This window comes from Macaca fascicularis, chromosome 17 (genome assembly GCF_037993035.2).
Source record: "Macaca fascicularis isolate 582-1 chromosome 17, T2T-MFA8v1.1".
NCBI lineage: Eukaryota > Metazoa > Chordata > Mammalia > Primates > Cercopithecidae > Macaca > Macaca fascicularis.
In genome coordinates this window covers 10404627-10424072 of record NC_088391.1, presented here as the reverse complement: position 1 = coordinate 10424072, position 19446 = coordinate 10404627, and the positions used below count along the sequence as shown (strand labels likewise).

Sequence of the window (19446 nt, the reverse complement as noted above, 5' to 3'; positions counted from 1 at the left end):
ATAATTATATATCAATTTTAATAAAATGTAGGAAAAAAGTGAAAATTAGGGGACAGAAGCATGAGTCAAAGAAATATGTCAAAAGCTGTCCAGCATGTACAAAAGACGCCATGCTTCCAGATATATTATATATATATATATATATATACACACATACACACACACATATACATATATATATTTTTTTTTTGGAGACAGAGTCTCACTCTGTCCCCAGGCTGGAGTGCAGTGGTGCAATCTCGGCTCACTGAAACCTGTCTCCCAGGTTCAAGCGATTCTCCTGCCTCAGCCTCCTGAGTAGCTGGGACTACAGGCACATGCCATCACACCCAGCTAATTTTTGTATTTTTAGTAGATACCGGATTTCACCATGTTGGCCAGGATGGTCTCGATCTCTTGACCTTGTGATCCGCCTGCCTCGGCCTCCCAAAGTGCTGGGATTACAGGCGTGAGCCACCGTGCCCGGCTGTATAAGTATATAAATATGTTATAAATATATTGTCAATATATTATAAAATATCATATTTTATAATGATCTGGAAGCATGGTGTCTTTTGTACATGCTAGATAAATCAGTTGCAACAACTGATTTTATTATAAAATATATAAATCATTTTTTAATATAAGTTAAATGTCACTCATTGAGAGAAAAACTAGAAGGCACTGATACTTTACATAATATGGGTAATTACTAAGAGGGAGTATCGTACTCTGCTACTCTAACATTACTAGAAGAGTTAATACAAGGATAAAAGGAAAATAAAACAAAAAGCCCTTTCAAAACAAAAACAAACAAAAAACCCCACAGCTCCTTTCTGTAATACTAAAGACATTTAGAAAGGTTTGGTCAGACTCTAACTCACTTGCTGCACACCACTCCCACAGGCCAAAAACCAAGTCACAGAGAACAAAGAGGTCCCATCCTTGTGCCCTTTCTAAAGGCGAGGAAGCTTTCTCAAAATGCCATCAGCATATTTCTCTTAATATCCACTGGCCAAAACTGTACCACATGTCCATTCCTAAAGCAATCACGGTAGGGAAACAGAATTACTATGGTTGGTTTAGATGAGATTCTAAACCCTGTGTACATTTAACAATCATGTGGGGTTTCTAAAAATTACTGATTTCCTGAGCCCCATCCCTGAGATTCTAATTCAAATGCCCCTAGCATTGGCATTTACTTTTAAATTCCCTCGGTGCTTTTTAATGCACAATTGAGGTTAAAAATGCTAGATCTGTCTGCTAGGAAACGTACTAGAGAAGCAACTAATGATATGCCCCTAAAATTCTCCTGGTTCTGAGAACAGCACCCACTCTCAAGAGGGGGAACACCAGCCTGCATATTTATATAGAACGGCTCTGCCCTACAATAACCTACCCAGTGGTAGATTCCTAAGTCAGACCACTCAGATTCTCTCTCCCAAGAAGATGATCATCCAAGGTAATCAAACAGTGTTATACTTCCTTATGATGTACGTATTTCTAAATGGTAGATGAGTATAATACGAGCAAGTTATACCAATTACTTACCTAATGTGCATCTAAGCTGGGGTTGAAGGCTAATAAAAATTTCATCTCTAACTTCATTCAGACAGGTCTCTATCTCTGCAAATATTTCTGAGGTAAGTTTTTTACAATCTCCATCTAAGAAAATACAAAGAACATTATCAATTCCTCATCGATGTGTATCTTGCCACAGAAAACTGAGACATTCCCAAGAATGAAAGCTGAGTCAGTAAGTTCTGCAAACAGAGACAAAAAGCAAAACACCAAATTTCCTTAATTCTTTCTCTGTGGTATACCATATATTCCCTTAATGTATGTTATCAGCACAATATCATTAGTACTTACCTAATGGGTAAAATCTCGGGGAAAGCCTTTCTCACCCATATAATCACAGGTATAGCAAAATAACCTTTCAGATGCTATGTCTATATCTAAAACAGCTAAAGAAGTTACCTCCTTATGTGCAATTACTTATACTACAAATGATTTATTCATTTATTCCACTCTGTGTAACTTTTATTGAACTTAGCCAGGTCATAGGAACAGATAAATTTATAAGGAGTCTTAATAAAGTTACAATTATTTCCCAAACTAATACCTCGTATATTTCCCTTCTATGTCATTTTTGAGGAGTCTGAAGGGGTCTTCAGTGGCAACATAGTGTTTATTTGGTTCCACATCCTGCTTTGTCTACACAAATTTGCTTCATTAAAACCTCTGACCAACCTGGGCAACAGAGTGACACCCCTATCTCTTAAAAAGAAAGCTGGGTATGGTGGTACACACCTGTAGTCCCAGCTACTCAGGAGGCTGAGGTAGGAGGATCGCTTCAGCCCAGGAGGGTTAGGGTTCTACAGGGTGCAGTGAGCCATGATCTCACTACTGCCCTCCAGCCTGGGCAAGTGAGACACTCTCTCAAAACAAAAACAAAAACAAAAACAGAACAAAAACAACAAAAAACTGGCTAGTTATTATACAGTGACTGAAACATAGCACTTGTTTGTGTGTGTGTTTGTGTTTGTAGACAGGGTCTTGCTATGTTGCCTGGGCTGGTCATGAACTCCTGGGCTCAAGCAATCTTGCAGCCTCAACCTCCGGAGTAGCTGGGCTTACAGGCGCATGCCACTATACTCAGCCGAAACACTGCTTTAGTAATCATTCTCCTATTGCCAAACATTTTAGTTGTTTCTTTTTTCACTATTATAAATACTATTGTGATAAATACCTTTGGGCACATATCTATGTTTTGGATCACTTCTTTATGGTAATATTTATTATCTTCAAAATGGAATCACTGTGACAAGAAACTATCCAAGATTAGTAAGAAAATTATTTTGAATAAAAGACTGTGCATGCATCTGACTCTACTTACTCTTAAGCTACAAACAGATCTTTTCACTCACATCTCTTATAAATAATTCATACAGCCTGATCGCACTCTGCTTATACGTTTCCCTAATGAAAATATCTGGATTCGCTTGTAATATGAAATAAGCATTAACCAGAATTTTTGTTATTTGACCACACCAAAAAACACTTACACTGCAAAGTAATGCAGCTCAAACACATAATTAACAACCAGATTATAAAAACTAAAATTATTCTGTAAAAAATTAGTAACAGATAAAAACATGAAACGAAAGTTAATTCTAATATTGAACTGTTGCTCTTCTGCAACAAACAACGGAACTGTCACCTACTTAACACTGGGGTTCCTGTAATTAGAGAAAGCAGAAATAGAAGAAAAGTCAAGGCAAAAATGCTTGTGAGAAATTGAATTTTAAAAACTGCAAAAAACTGTAAATGACTGACACATACAAAAAGGTTTAAAGAAAACCTACATTGAAACAAAGTATTTCTTACCTAACAAAACCATAACCTCTTGAATGTTCTAACCAAAGGTGGTTAGAAAGCACTGAGGTATTTTTTTCTACATAATGAAAATGGAATTATATATCGGTACAACCATTCTGGAAAACTGTATTCAGCAAGACCTTTAATATTCATATTTTAATATCTCTCCTAGGATACTAGTCAAGTAATGAATTCAAAAGATATATGGATATTTGTCCTGGTGTTAATTCATAACAGCAAAAACTAGTAACAGCCTGAATGGTTAACAACAGGGAAACAATGTGTAAGATCCATATAAAAGACTGTAAGACCAACTCAAAATTTTTAGCACATTAATGAATAAGAAAATACCCACAATGTCAAGCAAAGAAAGCTTGGTATGATGTCACATCTGTCCCCAAAATATATATGGCCAAGTAAGATCAGAAAAAATATGTATCAAGACACTTCAAAAGAAGCTGAATAAAAGTAAGGATTCTTGCCCTACAAGGTAGCCATAATAATTTAAAAAGTATGAGTGCTGGGTTAGACAAAGTAACCAAGAGGATGAAATTGAGAGTTAAGGAACAGCTGCACACATACATGAAATGTTGATACATGCTAGAGGTGGCATGGCAGACCAAGTGAGAAAATAAAGTAGAGCTACAAAAACTGGCTATGCAAATGGAAAAAAAAAGGATCCTTACCTCATACCACACATCAATATGAATTCCAACTGAAAGAGGAATTTCAATGTCAAAAGCAAAACTATAACTTTTCAATGAAAATCTAGGTGAATGATTTTCTGACCTTGGGAATAGCAATAATTTCTTTAAAAGGCCACAAACATTACTAGCTCCAAATGGAAAGGTAAAGACTTCCCTATAAATCAAGATAGCTTTGAAAAAGTAAAAACACCAGCTGCAAGTTGGGAGCAGATTCAGCAAAACATCTGACGTAACTCTAGCAACAAAGATACAAGAACAAACTCAGACAAATCAATTAAAACGTGACAATCAATAGAACAAATAGGGATAAGATACAAAAGGCATTTCACAGAAGAGGGAACAAATATGAGCAATATATACACATAGAGCCAACAACCTTTTCAAAATGTGGAAATGGCAAATCAAGGTCACAGACCATTTTATATCAAAGAGCAAAAATCTCAAGTGTGAAAATAAACCAAGGAGAATATATGGATCAGGAAGAGCTCTTACATACACTGCTAATGGGAGAACTGATTGGTACAACCACTTTGGAAAACTACTGTCATTATCTTGTAAATTTAGACATGAGAGTCTGTAATTTTCCATTCCTCTGGTATACAGAAGGGAAACTCTCATACTGTGCCTCAGGAGACTTGCCCCCAAATGGTCACAGCAGCAGCATTTACAATGGCAAAAAAAAAAAAAAAAAAAAACCAACTGTCCACTGACAGGGAGACGAATATACTGTTATATTTACAAAATAGAAGTATTATATAGCAATGAAAAATCAATGAGCCACAACTACAAGCAGCCCCATAAATTTTTACAAGAAAAAAAGGTCCCAGAAGACTTACTGTACAACCCCCTTGTTTAAAGTTCACAACAAACTAAATTAGGCAATACAAAGTGGCCCCTCTTCATCCGTGGTTTTGCTTCCTATGATTTCAGTTACCCGAAGTCAACCATGGTCTGAAAATATTAAATGGAAAATTCCAGAAACAATTTAAAAGCTTTACATTTCATGCCATTCTGAGTAGCATCATGAACTCTCTTGCTGTCCTGCTGTCTTCCATTGGCAACGTGAATCTTCCCTTCGTCCAGTGTATCCAAGCTGTCTACACTCCCTGCCTGTGGTTCACTTAGTAGCCATCTTGGTGACGCGATCTATTGCCATGGTGTTGCAGTGCTCGTGTTCAAGGAACCCTTATTTGACTTAAAAAAGGCCCCAAAGCACAAGCATAGTGATGCTGGCAATTCAGATACGCCAAAGAGAAGCTGTAAAATGCTTCTTTAAGTGAAAAAGTCAAAGTTCTCAACTTAAAGAAAAAAATCATATGCTGAGGTTGCTGAGAGCTAAGAACAAATCTCTTATCCTTGAAACTGTGAAGAAGGAAAAAGAAATTGGTGCTAATTTTGCTGTTGCATCTCAACTGCTAAACTTATGGCCACAGTGCCTGATAAGTAGTGTTAAGATGGAAAAAGCATTCAATTTGTGGGTGGAAGACACAATAAGAAACAAGTGTTCCAATTGGCAGCAACATGTTGAGCCACACTTACTTTACCTTTTTTTTTTTTTGAGATAGAGTCTCACTCTATCACCCAGGCAGGCTAGAATGCAGTGGTGTGATCCCAGGTTCAAGTGATTGTTCAACCTCTGCCTCCCGGGTTCAAGCAATTCTCCTGCCTCAGCCTCCCAGAGTAGCTGGGACTATGGGCGTGTGCCACCACGCCCAGTCAATTTTTATATTTTTTAGTAGAGATGGGGTTTCACCATGTTGGCCAGGCTGGTCTTGAACTCTCGACCTCAGGAGATCTGCCCGCTTCAGCTTCCTAAAGTGCTGGGATTACAGGTGTGAGCCACTGCACCTGGCCCACATTTAATTTATTCTTAATTAAACTTGATCGTAATTATGTAGGTATAGGGAAAAACACTATATATACAGGGTTCAGTACTATCCGTCCCCCATTATCTGAGAAGGATATCTTCCAAGACCCCACTGGATGCCTAAAACCTTGGATAGTAACTAAACCCTTTACACATAATGCTTTTTCCTTTAACTACATACCTATGATCAAGTTTTATAATTAGGCGTAGTAAGATTAACAACAACTAATAATAAAATAGAACAATTATAACAATACACTGTAATGAAAGTTACATGAATGTGGTGTCTCTCTCTCTCTCTCAAAATATATTACTGTACTATACTCATCTACTTTCAGACCTTGGGTTAAATGAAACCAAGAAAAGTATAACTGTGATAAGGGGAGACTACTGTATACTGTTTAGATATATACATGTAAGGAAAACTGAGAAAAGATGGAATGATAAAACACACTCAGATAATGATTACTTATTGGGGGAGGTAGAGAATGGGATGAGAGGAACACAGAGGTAAATTAAATTATTGGGAATGTCTTAATTCTTCATACGTTGGGAGGTGGGTTCATAAGTATCCTATTTTACAGAGAATAAAATGAAAAACATATCCCTTAGGGTGACAAGAGATCTTAGGAGGTTGTGTGATTATGGATGATTTTTATTCACTTCTTCATTCTGCTTTTCAGTACACTTAAAACTAACCACTATTATCCTGACAGGCTAAGTAAGATACAAGCACAGCCTCACAGTTTTGAAAAAGACTGCCTAGGCCGGGCGTGGTGGCTCACGCCTGTAATCTTAGCACTTTGGGAGGCCAAGGCAGGCAGATCATGAGGTCAGGAGTTCGAGACCAGCCTGACCAACATGGTGAAACCCTGTCTCTATGAAAAATACAAAAATTAGCCGGGCCTGGTGGCAGGCGCCTATAGTCCCAGCTACTCGGGAGGTTGAGGCAGGAGAATTGCTTGAACCTGGGAGGCGGAGGTTCCAGTGAGCTGAGATTATGCCATTGCGCTCCAGCCTAAGCAACAGTGAGACTCCATCTCAAAAAAAAAAAAAAAAAAAAAAAAAATAGCAAAGACTTAGAACCAACCCAAACTAACACAAGGACAGAAAACCAAACACCACATATTCTTACTCATAAGTGGGAGTTGAACAATGAGAACACATGGACACAGGGAGGGGAACATCACACACTGGGGCCTGCTGGGGAGTGGAGGGGTTGGGGAGGGATGGCATTAGGAGAAACACCTAATGTAGGTGACGGGTTGATGGGTGCAACAAACCGCCATGGCACATGGATACCTATGTGACAAAACTGCATGTTCTGCACATGTACCCCAGAACTTAAAAAAAAAAAAGACTGACTTTGGGGCTGTCAGGATAATGTCACTGGTTATCTCAAGCTTCGTGATACTGTTCCCGGGCTCCTTGCTCCCAGGCCTCCAGAAAACAGAAGCAAAGGATGACATCTTTCCCACATGCTGGGAGACAAAACTCAACATTAACGTTTTCAAGAATTAAAGGCAAATAGGCTGGAATGGTGGCTCATGCCTACAGGGAGTACTTTGGGAGGCCAAGGCAGGAAGGGTGCTTGAGCCCAGGAAATCGAGTCCAGCCTGGGCAAGATAGTGAGGCCCCCATCTCACTGTCTTAGCTGGGTATGGTGGTGCACGAACGTAGTTCCAGCTACTTGGGAGGCTGAGGTGGGAGGCTCATTTGAGCAGGGGAAGTCAAGGCTGCAAGGAGACGTGATCATGCCACTGCACTCCAGCCTGGGTGCCAGAGTAAGACCCTGCCTCCAAATAAATAAATAAATAAATAAATAAATAAAAATACTAGTACCAACCTTTAACGCCACTCAATTGATTGGTATACAGAAGTGTATTTGCTTGATTATATTTTGTAAACAACCGCCAGAATATAGAGTCCTCCTTTGAGCACAGTCCAGTCACGGTGTTCTTTAATTCTTCGGAGTGCACCAAAGCTGACAGGATACAGTCTAACCAACAGAGAGCATAAGCATTTTTCCACTGGACACATAAAGTCTGGGGAAATGATGTATATTTGCTCTCCAATGGCATTTCTGGTTTAGATGTACATCCTTCATTTTGAGGGGAAGGTCCGCCAGTTCCAGAGACATCAACTGTAGCAGGATCTTTTGTAGTAGCCATGTCAACAGTATCAGCTTCCAAAATCTCATTCCGCTCCAAGGAATCAGCTGTCCTAACTGGATTCTGTTGACTACTACTATCAGGTAAGTTTGATGAGCTTTCATCATATACTTCTCCATTATGTTTGCTGTTCAAAACTTGTTCACCATGAGTAACAATATGATTTCTAGTCTTTTTGGAATTTGCTAAAAGAAATGAATCTTTATAGCTGCTTTCCAAGCTCTTCCTTTTCTGAGGCTTATGTGGAGTGTGACATTCTTCCGAATCAGGAGAAATTAGGTTATTAAGTGATTTAGAGCCCAAAGGATAGATGCACTGGAAAATAAAAATAAAATGATAAAAACTATAAAAATTCAAATAACTTCATGTTTTATAGTTTTCATATCATGAAAAACATGTATAGAATTTTAGCATTAATTTGATGACAGGTTATATTTATACACATAAATTTGAAAAACTTAGAGACAAACTACTTAATCAAAATTTTGGCCTCCAAAAGAATAATTTTTTTCAGGTTAATTTGAACAATCAAGGGTTTAATCTGAGTTACACAAGAGTAAGCTAATAAGGAAAACATATTTTTGCTTTAATAAAAATCTAATGTTAAGTGAATTTAAAATTTTCTTTTTTCTTTTTTTTTTTTTTTGAGATGGAGTCTCACTCTGTCGCCCAGGCTGAAGTGCAGTGGCCAGATCTCGACTCACTGCAAGCTCCGCCTCCCGGGTTCACGCCATTCTCCTGCCTCAGCCTCCCAAGTAGCTGGGACTACAGGCACCCGCCACCTCGCCCGGCTAGTTTTTTGTATTTTTTAGTAGAGACGGGGTTTCACCGTGTTAGCCAGGATGGTCTCGATCTCCTGACCTCGTGATCCACCCGTCTCAGCCTCCCAAAGTGCTGGGATTACAGGCTTGAGCCACCGCGCCCGGCCTGGAAACTTTTATTTCTTAAAAATAAAATGGAAGTAGGCTGGGTGTGGTGGCTCATGCCTGTAATCCCAGCACTTTGGGAGGCTGAGGCAAGAACACCTGAGGTCAGGAGTTCAAGACCAGCTGGCCAACATGGTGAAACCCTGTCTCTACTAAAAATACAAAAAAAAAAAAATTAGCCAGGCAAGGTGGCGTGCCCCTGTAGTCCCAGCTACTCAGGAGGCTGAGGGAGAACTGCTTGAACCCGCAGGCAGACGTTGCAGTGAGTGAGTGGAGATCACGCCACTGCACTCCAGCCTGGGCAACACAGCAAGATTCGAGACTCCGTCTCAAAAGAAAAAAAAGAAACAGAAACTAGAATGGTTGCCAGAAGCTGGGGGAGAGGAAAACGGGAAGTATTTAATGGGTACAGAGTTTCAGTTTTGCAAGATGAAAAAAAGTTCGAGATCTGCTGCACAAGTGATATACCTAATACTCCTGAACTCTATACTTAAAAATGGTTAAGATGATAAATTTTTTTACAATTTAAAAATCAAAACAAATTTTTTTAACAGAAAAAAAATTCCTGAGATGAAAACCCTTTGTGAATCTCAAGCAGTCAAGATCATGGTATATGCATCCTACTTACACGTCTACTTTATTCAAAACAGTAATAAACCTTTGGTTCCAAAGGAATGTATATCCAAAAAAAAAAAAAAAAAAAAGAAAGAAAAAAACAGTAATAAACCATAAGAGGCCCCAGAACTGCAAAACTTAGTGAGTTCCACCCACACTCTTTGCAAGTGTCTTCACTGACTTTTCTTTATATAATCTGTGCTCCCACCATAGGCCAATCTGGAATATAATTTGTCCTTGCCCCGATTTTTCCCTTATAAATTAACAATTTCAGATTTTTATCTTTATTTTTTCTTTTTATAGAATTGTGTTGCCTCTTTCCACATGTTCTAAAGATTTGTATTTCTTTATACCTGACTTGTTTCTATTTACAGTGAACATGTATCATTTTTATAAGTAGAATAAAGCTTTTAAGCTGTCTTCAATAAAGTCATAAAAATATACACAAAGCATTAGTATTTTAGCCCAGCACAACCATCTAGTATCATTTAAAATCCAATGCTGAAAAAAACCTAATCCTGTCTCTTTCACTGAGTTTTGGAGCAGCTTAAGTAAACTCCTGTACTCATTCTTGTGAAATAGGAAAAAGGAAAACATATCATGTCTTCTTATACTTATATAAGTAATTATCAACAAGGTATGGCCAAAGACAAATTATAATAATAATGTATTCATTTTACAAATGGAGAAAACAAAAAAATCTTTTCTTTGATTACTTAACCTTAATGATTTAAAAACTTTATTATAAATTTCATGGGTTTTTTAAAAAGACTAATTAAATGTTCCAAAGTAAACGCTGAATGATAGACTACTCCACGAAAAAAAAAAAAAAGTTAAAACTTCCTACTGTTTAAAAACACTTGAGAGTTTCAATTTGGTATAATTTTGGACCAGTTTTGAATATCAGTGTACAAATCAAGGAACATTTTAATGTAAATACCTGATTAAAAGAGGTTTTCCAAATGGTTCTTTGCAATTTATAGCACAGTAAACTCCAAATTTTATAACAGAACTCTTTTGAAATAATTTGATTCAGAGGACTTACACAGGGATCAGCAAAGTTTACTGATAAAAGGCTAGATGATAAATATTTAGATTTTATGAGCCACATAGTCTGTGACAGCGACCCAACTCTGTTGTTGTATGCAAAAGAAGCCATGAACAATACATAAATGATTGAGCATGGCTATGTTCCGGTAAAACTTTATTTATGAACACTGAAATTTGAATTTCATTTAATTTTCACTGATTATGAAAGGGTATTCTTCTTGGTTTTTTTTTTGTTTTGTTGTTGTTGTTGTTTGAGACAGAGTCTCCTCTGTCACCCAGGCTGGAGTGCAGTGGCTCAAACCTTGGCTCACTGCAACCTCTGCCCCGGCTTCAAGCGATTCTCCTGCCTCAGCCTCCCAAGTAGCAGGGATCACAGGCACATGCCACCACACCCGGCTATTTTGTATTTTTAGTAGAGACGGGTTTCACCATGTTGGCCAGGCTGGTCTCAAACTCCCGACCTCAAAAGAATCTACCCGCCTCAGCCTCCCAAAGTGCTGGGATTACAGGTGTGAGCCACCGCACCTGGCCTTTCTTTTGATTTTTTCTGGCATTTTTTCTTTTGATATTTTCCTAACCATTTTAAAAATATAAAAATCATTCCTTGCTTGTGCATCATACAAAATGTTTCCTCACCCCTGGTGTAAACCAATCTACTTCATAAAGTACATTGGGCTCTTATTGCTGACTAGAAATTTAAAAAACAATAATAAATTACTCACGTTCCTTTTAACATTTCCAAAGTATATACTTAAAATTCTTGATTATATGTTTTTTGCCTTGTCACTTAAAAAAGAATGCTTCAAAAACCAAAAGTCCGGGCCAGGCGTGGTGGCTCACGCCTGTAACCCCAGCATTTTGGGAGGCCAAGGCGGGTGGATCACCTGAGGACAGGAGATCAAGATCATCCTGGCCATAGTGAAACCCCATCTCTACTAAAAATACAAAAATTAGCTGGGCATGGTCGCGCATGCCTGTAATCTCAGCTACTCAGGAGGCTGAGGCAAAAGAATCCCTTGAACCATGGAGTCGGAGGTTGCAGTGAGTCGAGATCGTGCCACTGCACTCCAGCCTGGTGACAGAGCAAGACTCCGTCTCTCAAACAAAACAAAACAAAAAACAAGCAAAACTAAAAATCCATGTAGTGCATCTAACTTTAATAGCCAAAACCTATCTCCCGAGGACTAGGACTTGTCTATTCTTATGGTCCTGATCTTCTCCCCAAAACCTTGCTCTTCCAAGTCTTCCCAGTTCAGTAATTAGCGATTCCATTCTTCTAATTTTTCAAGCCAAAAATCTTGGAACCATCCTTCATTCCTCTTTCCAACCCCATATTCCAATCTTTCAGCAAATCCTGTTGGCTTTACCTTCAAAGTATAAATAAACTCCAACCATGCCTCAACACCTCTGCCACCACCCTCTACCCCAGAATACTGCAACTGCCTTTGACTAGTCCAAAAGGAAAAAAGCTTTTTTTCCTTTCTACTTATCAATCTAAATAAAAAGAAAGAGAGAGAAGCTTTTAAAAAGAAAGTGACATTTATTCAGGAATAAAGTATTCCAATGGGAATACACATGCCATAGTAAACTGTGTTCAGGGAGGTAAGGGAAGACAAAAGGTTTTTAAAGGAAAATGAGAAGGATCACATACTTGTTTTGAGATAATTACCCTTGGCTACAAGGATCAGTAACAAGGATGACACCAGCCCACGGCTGGACCAGGCAGTTGTTGGGCAGATGTTCTTGCAGAAGTATCTTCTGTGTAAGTGATGACGGTCTTTGTGCAAGGCTGTGGTTTTTGCAGTCTTTTGGGATATTTTGGTATTTATGCATGAAAGCTCTCTCTTCATAGCCTTTCCTGGCTCTATTTGTCTTTTTTTTTTTTTTTTTTTTTAAATAGAGACAGGGTCTCACACCCTGTCATCCTGGCTGGAATGCAGTGGCACAATCATAGCTCACTGCAGCCTGGACCTCCTGGGTATGGTGCTGTGCACCTGTAGTCCCCCTCCCAAGTAGCTGGGACTACAGACGCACACCACCATGCCCAGCTAATTTAAAATTTTTTCTTAGAGACAAGGCCACACTATGTTGCATAGGCTGGTCTCCATTTCCTAGGATCAAGCAATCCTCCTGCCTGCCTCAGTCTCCCAAAGTGTTGGGATTACAGTTGTCAGCCACTTGCCTGAGCAGGCAGGATTTTTTTTTTTTTTTTGAACACAAATTACTCCATTTGGATTCTGACAATTTTCATATATTCTATCCTCCCAGCACACTTTTGTGACCAGAGGTGTGGGGGCTTTTTCCCCACACCAAGCAATTCTCCAGAGGACACCAAATGGGTATCCTATAATCCAACTCCATTTTGATGTTATCTACCTAGAGACCACGTCAGACCCTACAGGTTGAGGGCTCCGTTCCACGACTCCCTCCACTTCAGATGCCAATCCCACATCCAGAACACCAGTATATCTGACTGACTGGCTACAAAGGTTCCCACTCCCGCTTCTTGGGCATAAGTAGTTTGCAAGGACGGCTCACAGAACTCAAACGAACACTTATGTTTATTGGTTTATCCTAAAGGGTATTCTAAAGGATATAGATGAAGAAATGAGTAGGGCAAGGTGTGGGGCAGAAGAGGTATGAAGCTTCCACTTCCTCTGGGCATACCACCTCCACATGGCACCAGCCCCTCCAGCAACCCAGACACGCGTTAAATCCAAATCTTGATATTTTCATACAGCTTAATCTCCAGCCCCTCCACTCCTTTCCTGGAGGCCTGTGGGTAGGGCTAAAAGTTCTCACTCATTAATTCTCTAATCATGTGGGCTTTCCAGCTACTTGCCCCATCTGAGGCTACCCACGGCTCCATCCTAAGTCACCACATTAGTATGAACCCCAGTGTTAGCAAACAGGCTCATTATGAATAACAGGACACTCTTGTCACTCAGGAAATTCTAAGAGTTTTAGCTCTGTGACAGAAACCAGAGGCAAGGACCAAATATAATTCATATTATACTATAATCTCCCTGCTTTAGGTCTTGCCCATTACATACATTTTCAACAGTGCAGCCACAGTAATGCTTTTAACACTGAAGTCAACTTATGTCACTCCTCTGCCAACATCTCTGCTATGGTTCCTGGTTCCACCCATAGTAAAAGCCAGAAAGCTTACAATGGCCTATAAAACCCTACTTGGTCCAGCTCCCCCATTATTTTTCTGATCCACCTTCTATCGCCCTGCTGGTTTCATTGCAGTAGCACAAATATCACAGGCAGTCTCCATTCTCTCAAGGCCTCCCTGGAACTTGCTTCCCCTGCCTAGCAAGCTCACTGCTCTACACCTCTTTCAGGCTTTTGCTCAAATTTCACTTTCTCATTGACGCATTACCCTCACCAACCTAATTAAAATTGCAAACTCCCCCTACTTTGGCATTCCAGTCCCTACTGCCTTATTTTCCTCCACAGCACTTTTTATCACATGACACAGAAACACATACTTGTTTATTGTCTTTCCCACTCTACGACATAACCTCCTTAAGGGCAAGAAATTTTTGTTTTATTATTGTATCCTAACATTGTATCTGGAACAATGCCAGTGACACTCATAAAAAAACCATTGAATATATGCATAAAGAAATTTATATTTGTAGACATGCCTGGGATTACTTTACTTCAAATTATACCCAGCATAAGTATCTATTAACAACCACGTGATTAAGTCTAGTATTTTCCAAACCTGGCTGGCTGATGATCAGACTCATCCTCAAATGTTACAAAACCACAGAATTCTGGGCCAACTCTACTGAATCAGCATCTGGGGTTGATACTCAGAAATTTATTAAAAGCACTCTAGGTAATTCTGATGAACTGTTAATTTTTTGCTGGAATAAACAGATCCAAAATTAGAAGTCTGTATTCCAACCACAGCTCTGCCACTGTATCAGGATCTTATGTTCCTAAACCCTCTGAAATCCATCTATTTTCTTATTCATGAAATAGCAATACAAATCCTGCAAAGTTCTGAGAATTAAATGTGTATGAGACAGTCTCATAAACTGTCAAATACAATAAAATGTGGAGTATTATAGAATTTAATGAGCTGCTATATAAAAGCCGTACCAGTGGGTACAAATTACTATAATTTTAAAAGCTATTTAGAGCTTCTAAAAGGGTCTTTTAGACTTTACAAGATTCTATGCTCTATCTGGTTCACAGTATATATACTGGTTTTAGACTAACCAATTTCCAAAACAATCTTCCAGGTACATTAGAGATTCGCAACTTTTCCCATCAGTTGCAAAGATAAACCAAAGAGATGAGAGAGTAACTACTATACGCTAATAGCTAACAAGGACCTCCAAAAGGTTGAAAAAAAGAACTTGAAATGTATTTTCTCCTCTCTCAAGTCAAATGGCAATAAAAACAAAGATCTTTATGCAAAGGGAAAGGTAGGTGGAAAAATAACATTGTATACCAGACAGACTTAGAAACTGAGTTACATATTAAAAATCCAGCCTAAAAAACAAAAAATGAGTAAACTTTTAAAACAAGAAAAAAGCAAAAGAAAAAAGAAAAATCTTATATATACCATATAAGATTAATACTTTACCTGCAGATCCTCACACAAAAAGATAGATTCTTGAAAACTAATTCGGTAAGTCTTTAAGGCTTTTAACTTTCCCTTCTCTCTACAAGCAGGGCAATACTCATCTGATGGAACTTTAGCTGAATCATAATTCTAAAAGAGAAATAAAGCAAATTAAAATATAGACATTCCTACAATATATCAAAATATTAAAAGTTAGATGGAAAGGTAACCAGAAAAAAATTATAATTTTCTATTACAAATATCCTGCCAAGATATTTTAAACATGGCAAATAAAAGAAATGCATATAAGCCTTTAAGCTATTATTCCAAAAATAATTATGTTATGGTTTTAAATATTAAATGTTAAGTGTTAAGAATAGCATCAATTTTATTTGCAAGAAAAAAAGTAACATCAACTACCAGGGAGAATTTATGTACCATATTTTCAAAGAACAGTAAATCATAAGGTCTATGTTTTATTTCCACTTTCATGTATCAATAAAACAGAGAGGTAAACACATTAAAACAATCTTTCGCCATTACTGTAAGATTTCCGTGGAAGACACAATTTTTTAGAAGTTAACTGGTAACATTGCAATTGAATTTAAGTCTCAAAAATACAGAGGAAAAAAAAACTTTGCACTCAGGCAAAAAATAAGTTCACTAACTTTTCCCAAATACCCCACCATGTGGAGTGAAGATATCCCTATATCAGTCCCTGGTCCAATCACTGGCAAACCATTTCCAATCTTCGGAGAATCCATCATTCCGAGTCATTGGCTAATTTATGTCACTTGAGACATGTCAATATCACTAACGATTTTTTCAATGAACCCTGGAAAAAAAAAGTCAATAGACAATTAAATAAAAATTCTATTTACTATAAAAAAGAACCATGCTATTTTACAAGACGTATATATTAAGTAGATGTTGAGGGCTATATGTCCTGGAATAAACATATTCTACAATTATAATCTTGAAGTGAAAATGATACCTACATTTACAAACCTAGCAAATTTGTGAACAGAGGGCAGTGACCAGTTTTCATAACAGACTCATTTGTGAACAAATTAAATAAAACTTGTAGAGGTAGCTACTATTTAAGGCAAACTATATTGACCAGAATTTGAAAACCTAACTTCTTAGAGTCTATGTACAATTTGAAACAAATATGCCAGCATTATACAGAGAAAAACCCCAGATCCATTGTGCCACTATCTGGCAGGAACAAAAGAAACAATGAACCATCTATTCCATACATTCCTATTGTTTTCAACTACCAAGAACATTAATACTTCATCAGTTGGAAAAAATACTACAATACTACTTATTAAAAGCTGCTAACAAATTATTATTTGTAAATGATCTAATTTATACCACATTTAACTTCTTTTGTTATCAGAACAAAAATATAAACACTGTCCTAGTACAAATTACATGTGGCAAGCTTGTTTTGAGCTTAGTCCCATGGCGTAGAACTACATTTAATAGAGTAAAAATTACGAGAGACCGGAGCTCAGTGTAAGCAAAAAATAATTAAGAGCATTTTAATTGTGGGTTTACAATTATAGGAAAATCAAATACAGGAGACCTTTAGGGCAAAGGAGAATTACCACTTAGCAGAAATGTTGTAAAATAATTCTAGGCATAAGTCTTTCCCAAATCCGAATGCATGATTCTATGACACCCATCTCCTGGGAATCGAGGGCTCATAATTCACTTTAAAAGCTAATTATGCTGTTCTGGTTCAGCTATATAAACTTCACAAACCTTTCAAGCCAAGGAATAACTTCAAAAATAAGACTGCTTTTTAAAGAAAGTATCAGTGAATCTTAATTTTCTATTCCTGAAGAAATAACCATAAGACAGCGTTTCTCAACCGCAGCATTACAGATAACTCTGACCAAATAACTGTTTGTGAAGGCTGTCCTATGTACTGACGATGTTTAGCAGCGTCACTGACCTTTACCCTCTAGATCCAACAGCCAAAAAAGTTTCCTGACTTGCCAAATGTCCCCCGGTAGGCAAAATCACCCCTTCTGGTGAGAACTACTGATGCTAACTTTTTTCTTTCTTTTTAGGCACAGACAACTTATTACCCTTTGGCTGGTTCTATTTATAATCTACTTACAAAAGGGAACTATGTAGGAGTCAAACTTCCATGGTTCCTGCTTTGCAGGCTTTGTACCTGCGGATCTTAGTCCCGGAACTTACTTGTAAAATTAGTTTCTTCTAAGAATTAAATGAGATAAAGATGTAAAAAGTTTAGCACCTGACAAAGCTACTATTTGGTGCTAATTTGATACTTCATTCTGCGTAGAGAAGCAGTACACGTTGTATCATTCTGCGGTACTCTCAAATAGGAAACTAGTAGGCTATGTACCTTGAATAAACTGTTTTTGATGAAAATTTCCAACTACCTGAGGGAACCTAGAAAACTTTTTCAAATCAAACGGTTTTCTCTTTGTCTCTCTCAATTATAAAATATAAAGGGCCTCCAAACTGCTCTCCTGATTCCGTCACCCAACATTTCAGCAGGAAAAAGACAGGCTGGTGGTTGAAATCCTGAATATATAGAATTCCCCAAAAGACAATTCATTTACTACCAGAGGTTTATTTGTCCATATGGGGGACATAAAAAAAATACCAGAGGTGAGCTCCCCAGGTCTTCTTCCAAATACAATTCACTTCGACTTAAATACAAAATCCTGGGGTGGATTTTACAACTTAATTTGACCCTAAGTAGCTGCTCTTCTTCCCTTCAAAAACAATCTGCTCCTCCTTCCCATATCTCACTTAAATGTGGGCGTCTCCATCCTTCGAAACACACAGGCTAGAAAGTCTGAGTTGTTCCCTATTCCTTATTTCCCTCACAGTAAGTCACCAAATTCTGTGGACAGTTCTGTGGAAAGGTCTCAAATCTCTACCTCTTTCCCTTCCATATCACTGTCAAAATGATGTCCCTGTAAGGTAAGTCCAAGCCTGTCAATGCTTAGCTTAAAATTCTCTATTTACTCCAGCCTGATTACAGCAAAGTCCGTCAAAACAGCCCAATATAACCTAGAGGTAGTACTATGACCTAAAGCTCACTGTACTGTGAAAACAACCCAGCTTTCCAGTTCTATTTTCCTCAGCTCTACTTCACCCCCAGCATCTTTCTTCTAATATCCACTTTTCATACTTCTGTGGGCCACTTATACTCCAGAAGCCTTAATGTGAATTATTAGCCAAGCATGAACCCAGTTATATAGCACAATGAACGTGTCAAGCTGGCCCTGGGAATCGTAACAAGTATGCAATTAAACTTAATTCACACTCCTGTGTGCAAAATGGAGAAACCCAGGGAAACAGCTGTTCGAAGAGGGGGCCTTATACCCACCCATTTGAGCTTGCCTTCCGAGAGCGAGTAGGCTCGGCACGTGAACCGTCAAGAGCGAGGCCACAACCCACCTGGAAGCCGAAGAACAGGGTCGGCTTTCTGCACCCAGCTCTGTCTGGTACCAAACCCAACTATTTTGAATCAGAGACGAACAGGACCAAACGAGGGAAGTTTCAACACCCAACCTAAGAAGCCCCAAGAGGCGCAGGGTCCGTTAACCCTGCCCAACTCCACGCTCCTTGGAAAACGAAAACAAACTCTGGTTTCTCTTCAGCGTTCACCTCTCTGAGCCCAAACGGATCTGTAAGTCCAACTCTATACCTTAATCATCAATCTTTCCCACTTGAACCCCGTCCCAGCCTAGCCCATCCTTTCAGCGCGCCGACTACCCCATAGGTCATCCCAGCTCTGTCTCTTCCCAATTTCGAGAGCGGAAAGAAACCCCTCCCTCTTCTCCGTTACCTGCCGCGGGCACTCCCCTTCTTGGTACCGGGTCGATCGGAACTCCTGTTCCAGCTTGATTTCCACCCTAGTTGCAACGTTCAACCCACGTTCCCCGCGGACTGCTCCTCCCCCACTCGCGTTTCCACTAGGAAGGCGGCTTCCGGCTTCAGTCCGCGGCAAAAGAGTCCTCCTTCCTGCTGCACGCAGGGCCTGAAAGAACGGAGGCGTGGCGGGGAAGGTGAAGACGTGAGCACTTCCGGTCACGCTCCGCAGAGGCGTGGCTGTCCGCCCTGTGGCCGCAGACGCAGTTGCGACTGCGGCGACGAGCAGGGGCGGGGC

At 38.9% G+C, this 19446-nt stretch overlaps 2 protein-coding genes across 11 annotated transcripts in view; one reads left to right on the top strand and one right to left on the bottom strand.

The window, feature by feature from the left end:
- Window positions 1-19262, bottom strand: part of USPL1 (ubiquitin specific peptidase like 1) — a 39442-nt gene extending 20180 nt beyond the window's left edge. For 4 of the 10 annotated variants that reach the window (XM_005585583.5, XM_074021807.1, XM_074021808.1 and 1 more), the window contains exons 1-5: window positions 19126-19262; window positions 15953-16119; window positions 15306-15434; window positions 7781-8420; window positions 1531-1644 (exon numbers count right to left, since the gene is read on the bottom strand). In XM_005585583.5, the coding sequence (XP_005585640.3) occupies window positions 1531-1644; window positions 7781-8420; window positions 15306-15434; window positions 15953-16051 (982 nt within the window). In that variant the 5' untranslated portion in view covers window positions 16052-16119; window positions 19126-19262. Of the gene's footprint in view, window positions 1-863; window positions 1020-1530; window positions 1645-7780; window positions 8421-15305; window positions 15435-15952; window positions 16120-18663 lie in introns of those variants that run through there. The other 6 variants (XM_005585586.5, XM_074021809.1, XM_074021811.1 and 3 more) reach the window with 3 other exon arrangements.
- The window catches only part of HMGB1 (high mobility group box 1), a 151549-nt gene continuing 150828 nt past the window's right edge, over window positions 18726-19446 (top strand). The window contains exon 1 of the mRNA XM_065533130.2: window positions 18726-18966. The gene's annotated coding sequence lies outside the window, so the exon portion shown is untranslated. The remainder of the gene's footprint in view (window positions 18967-19446) is intronic.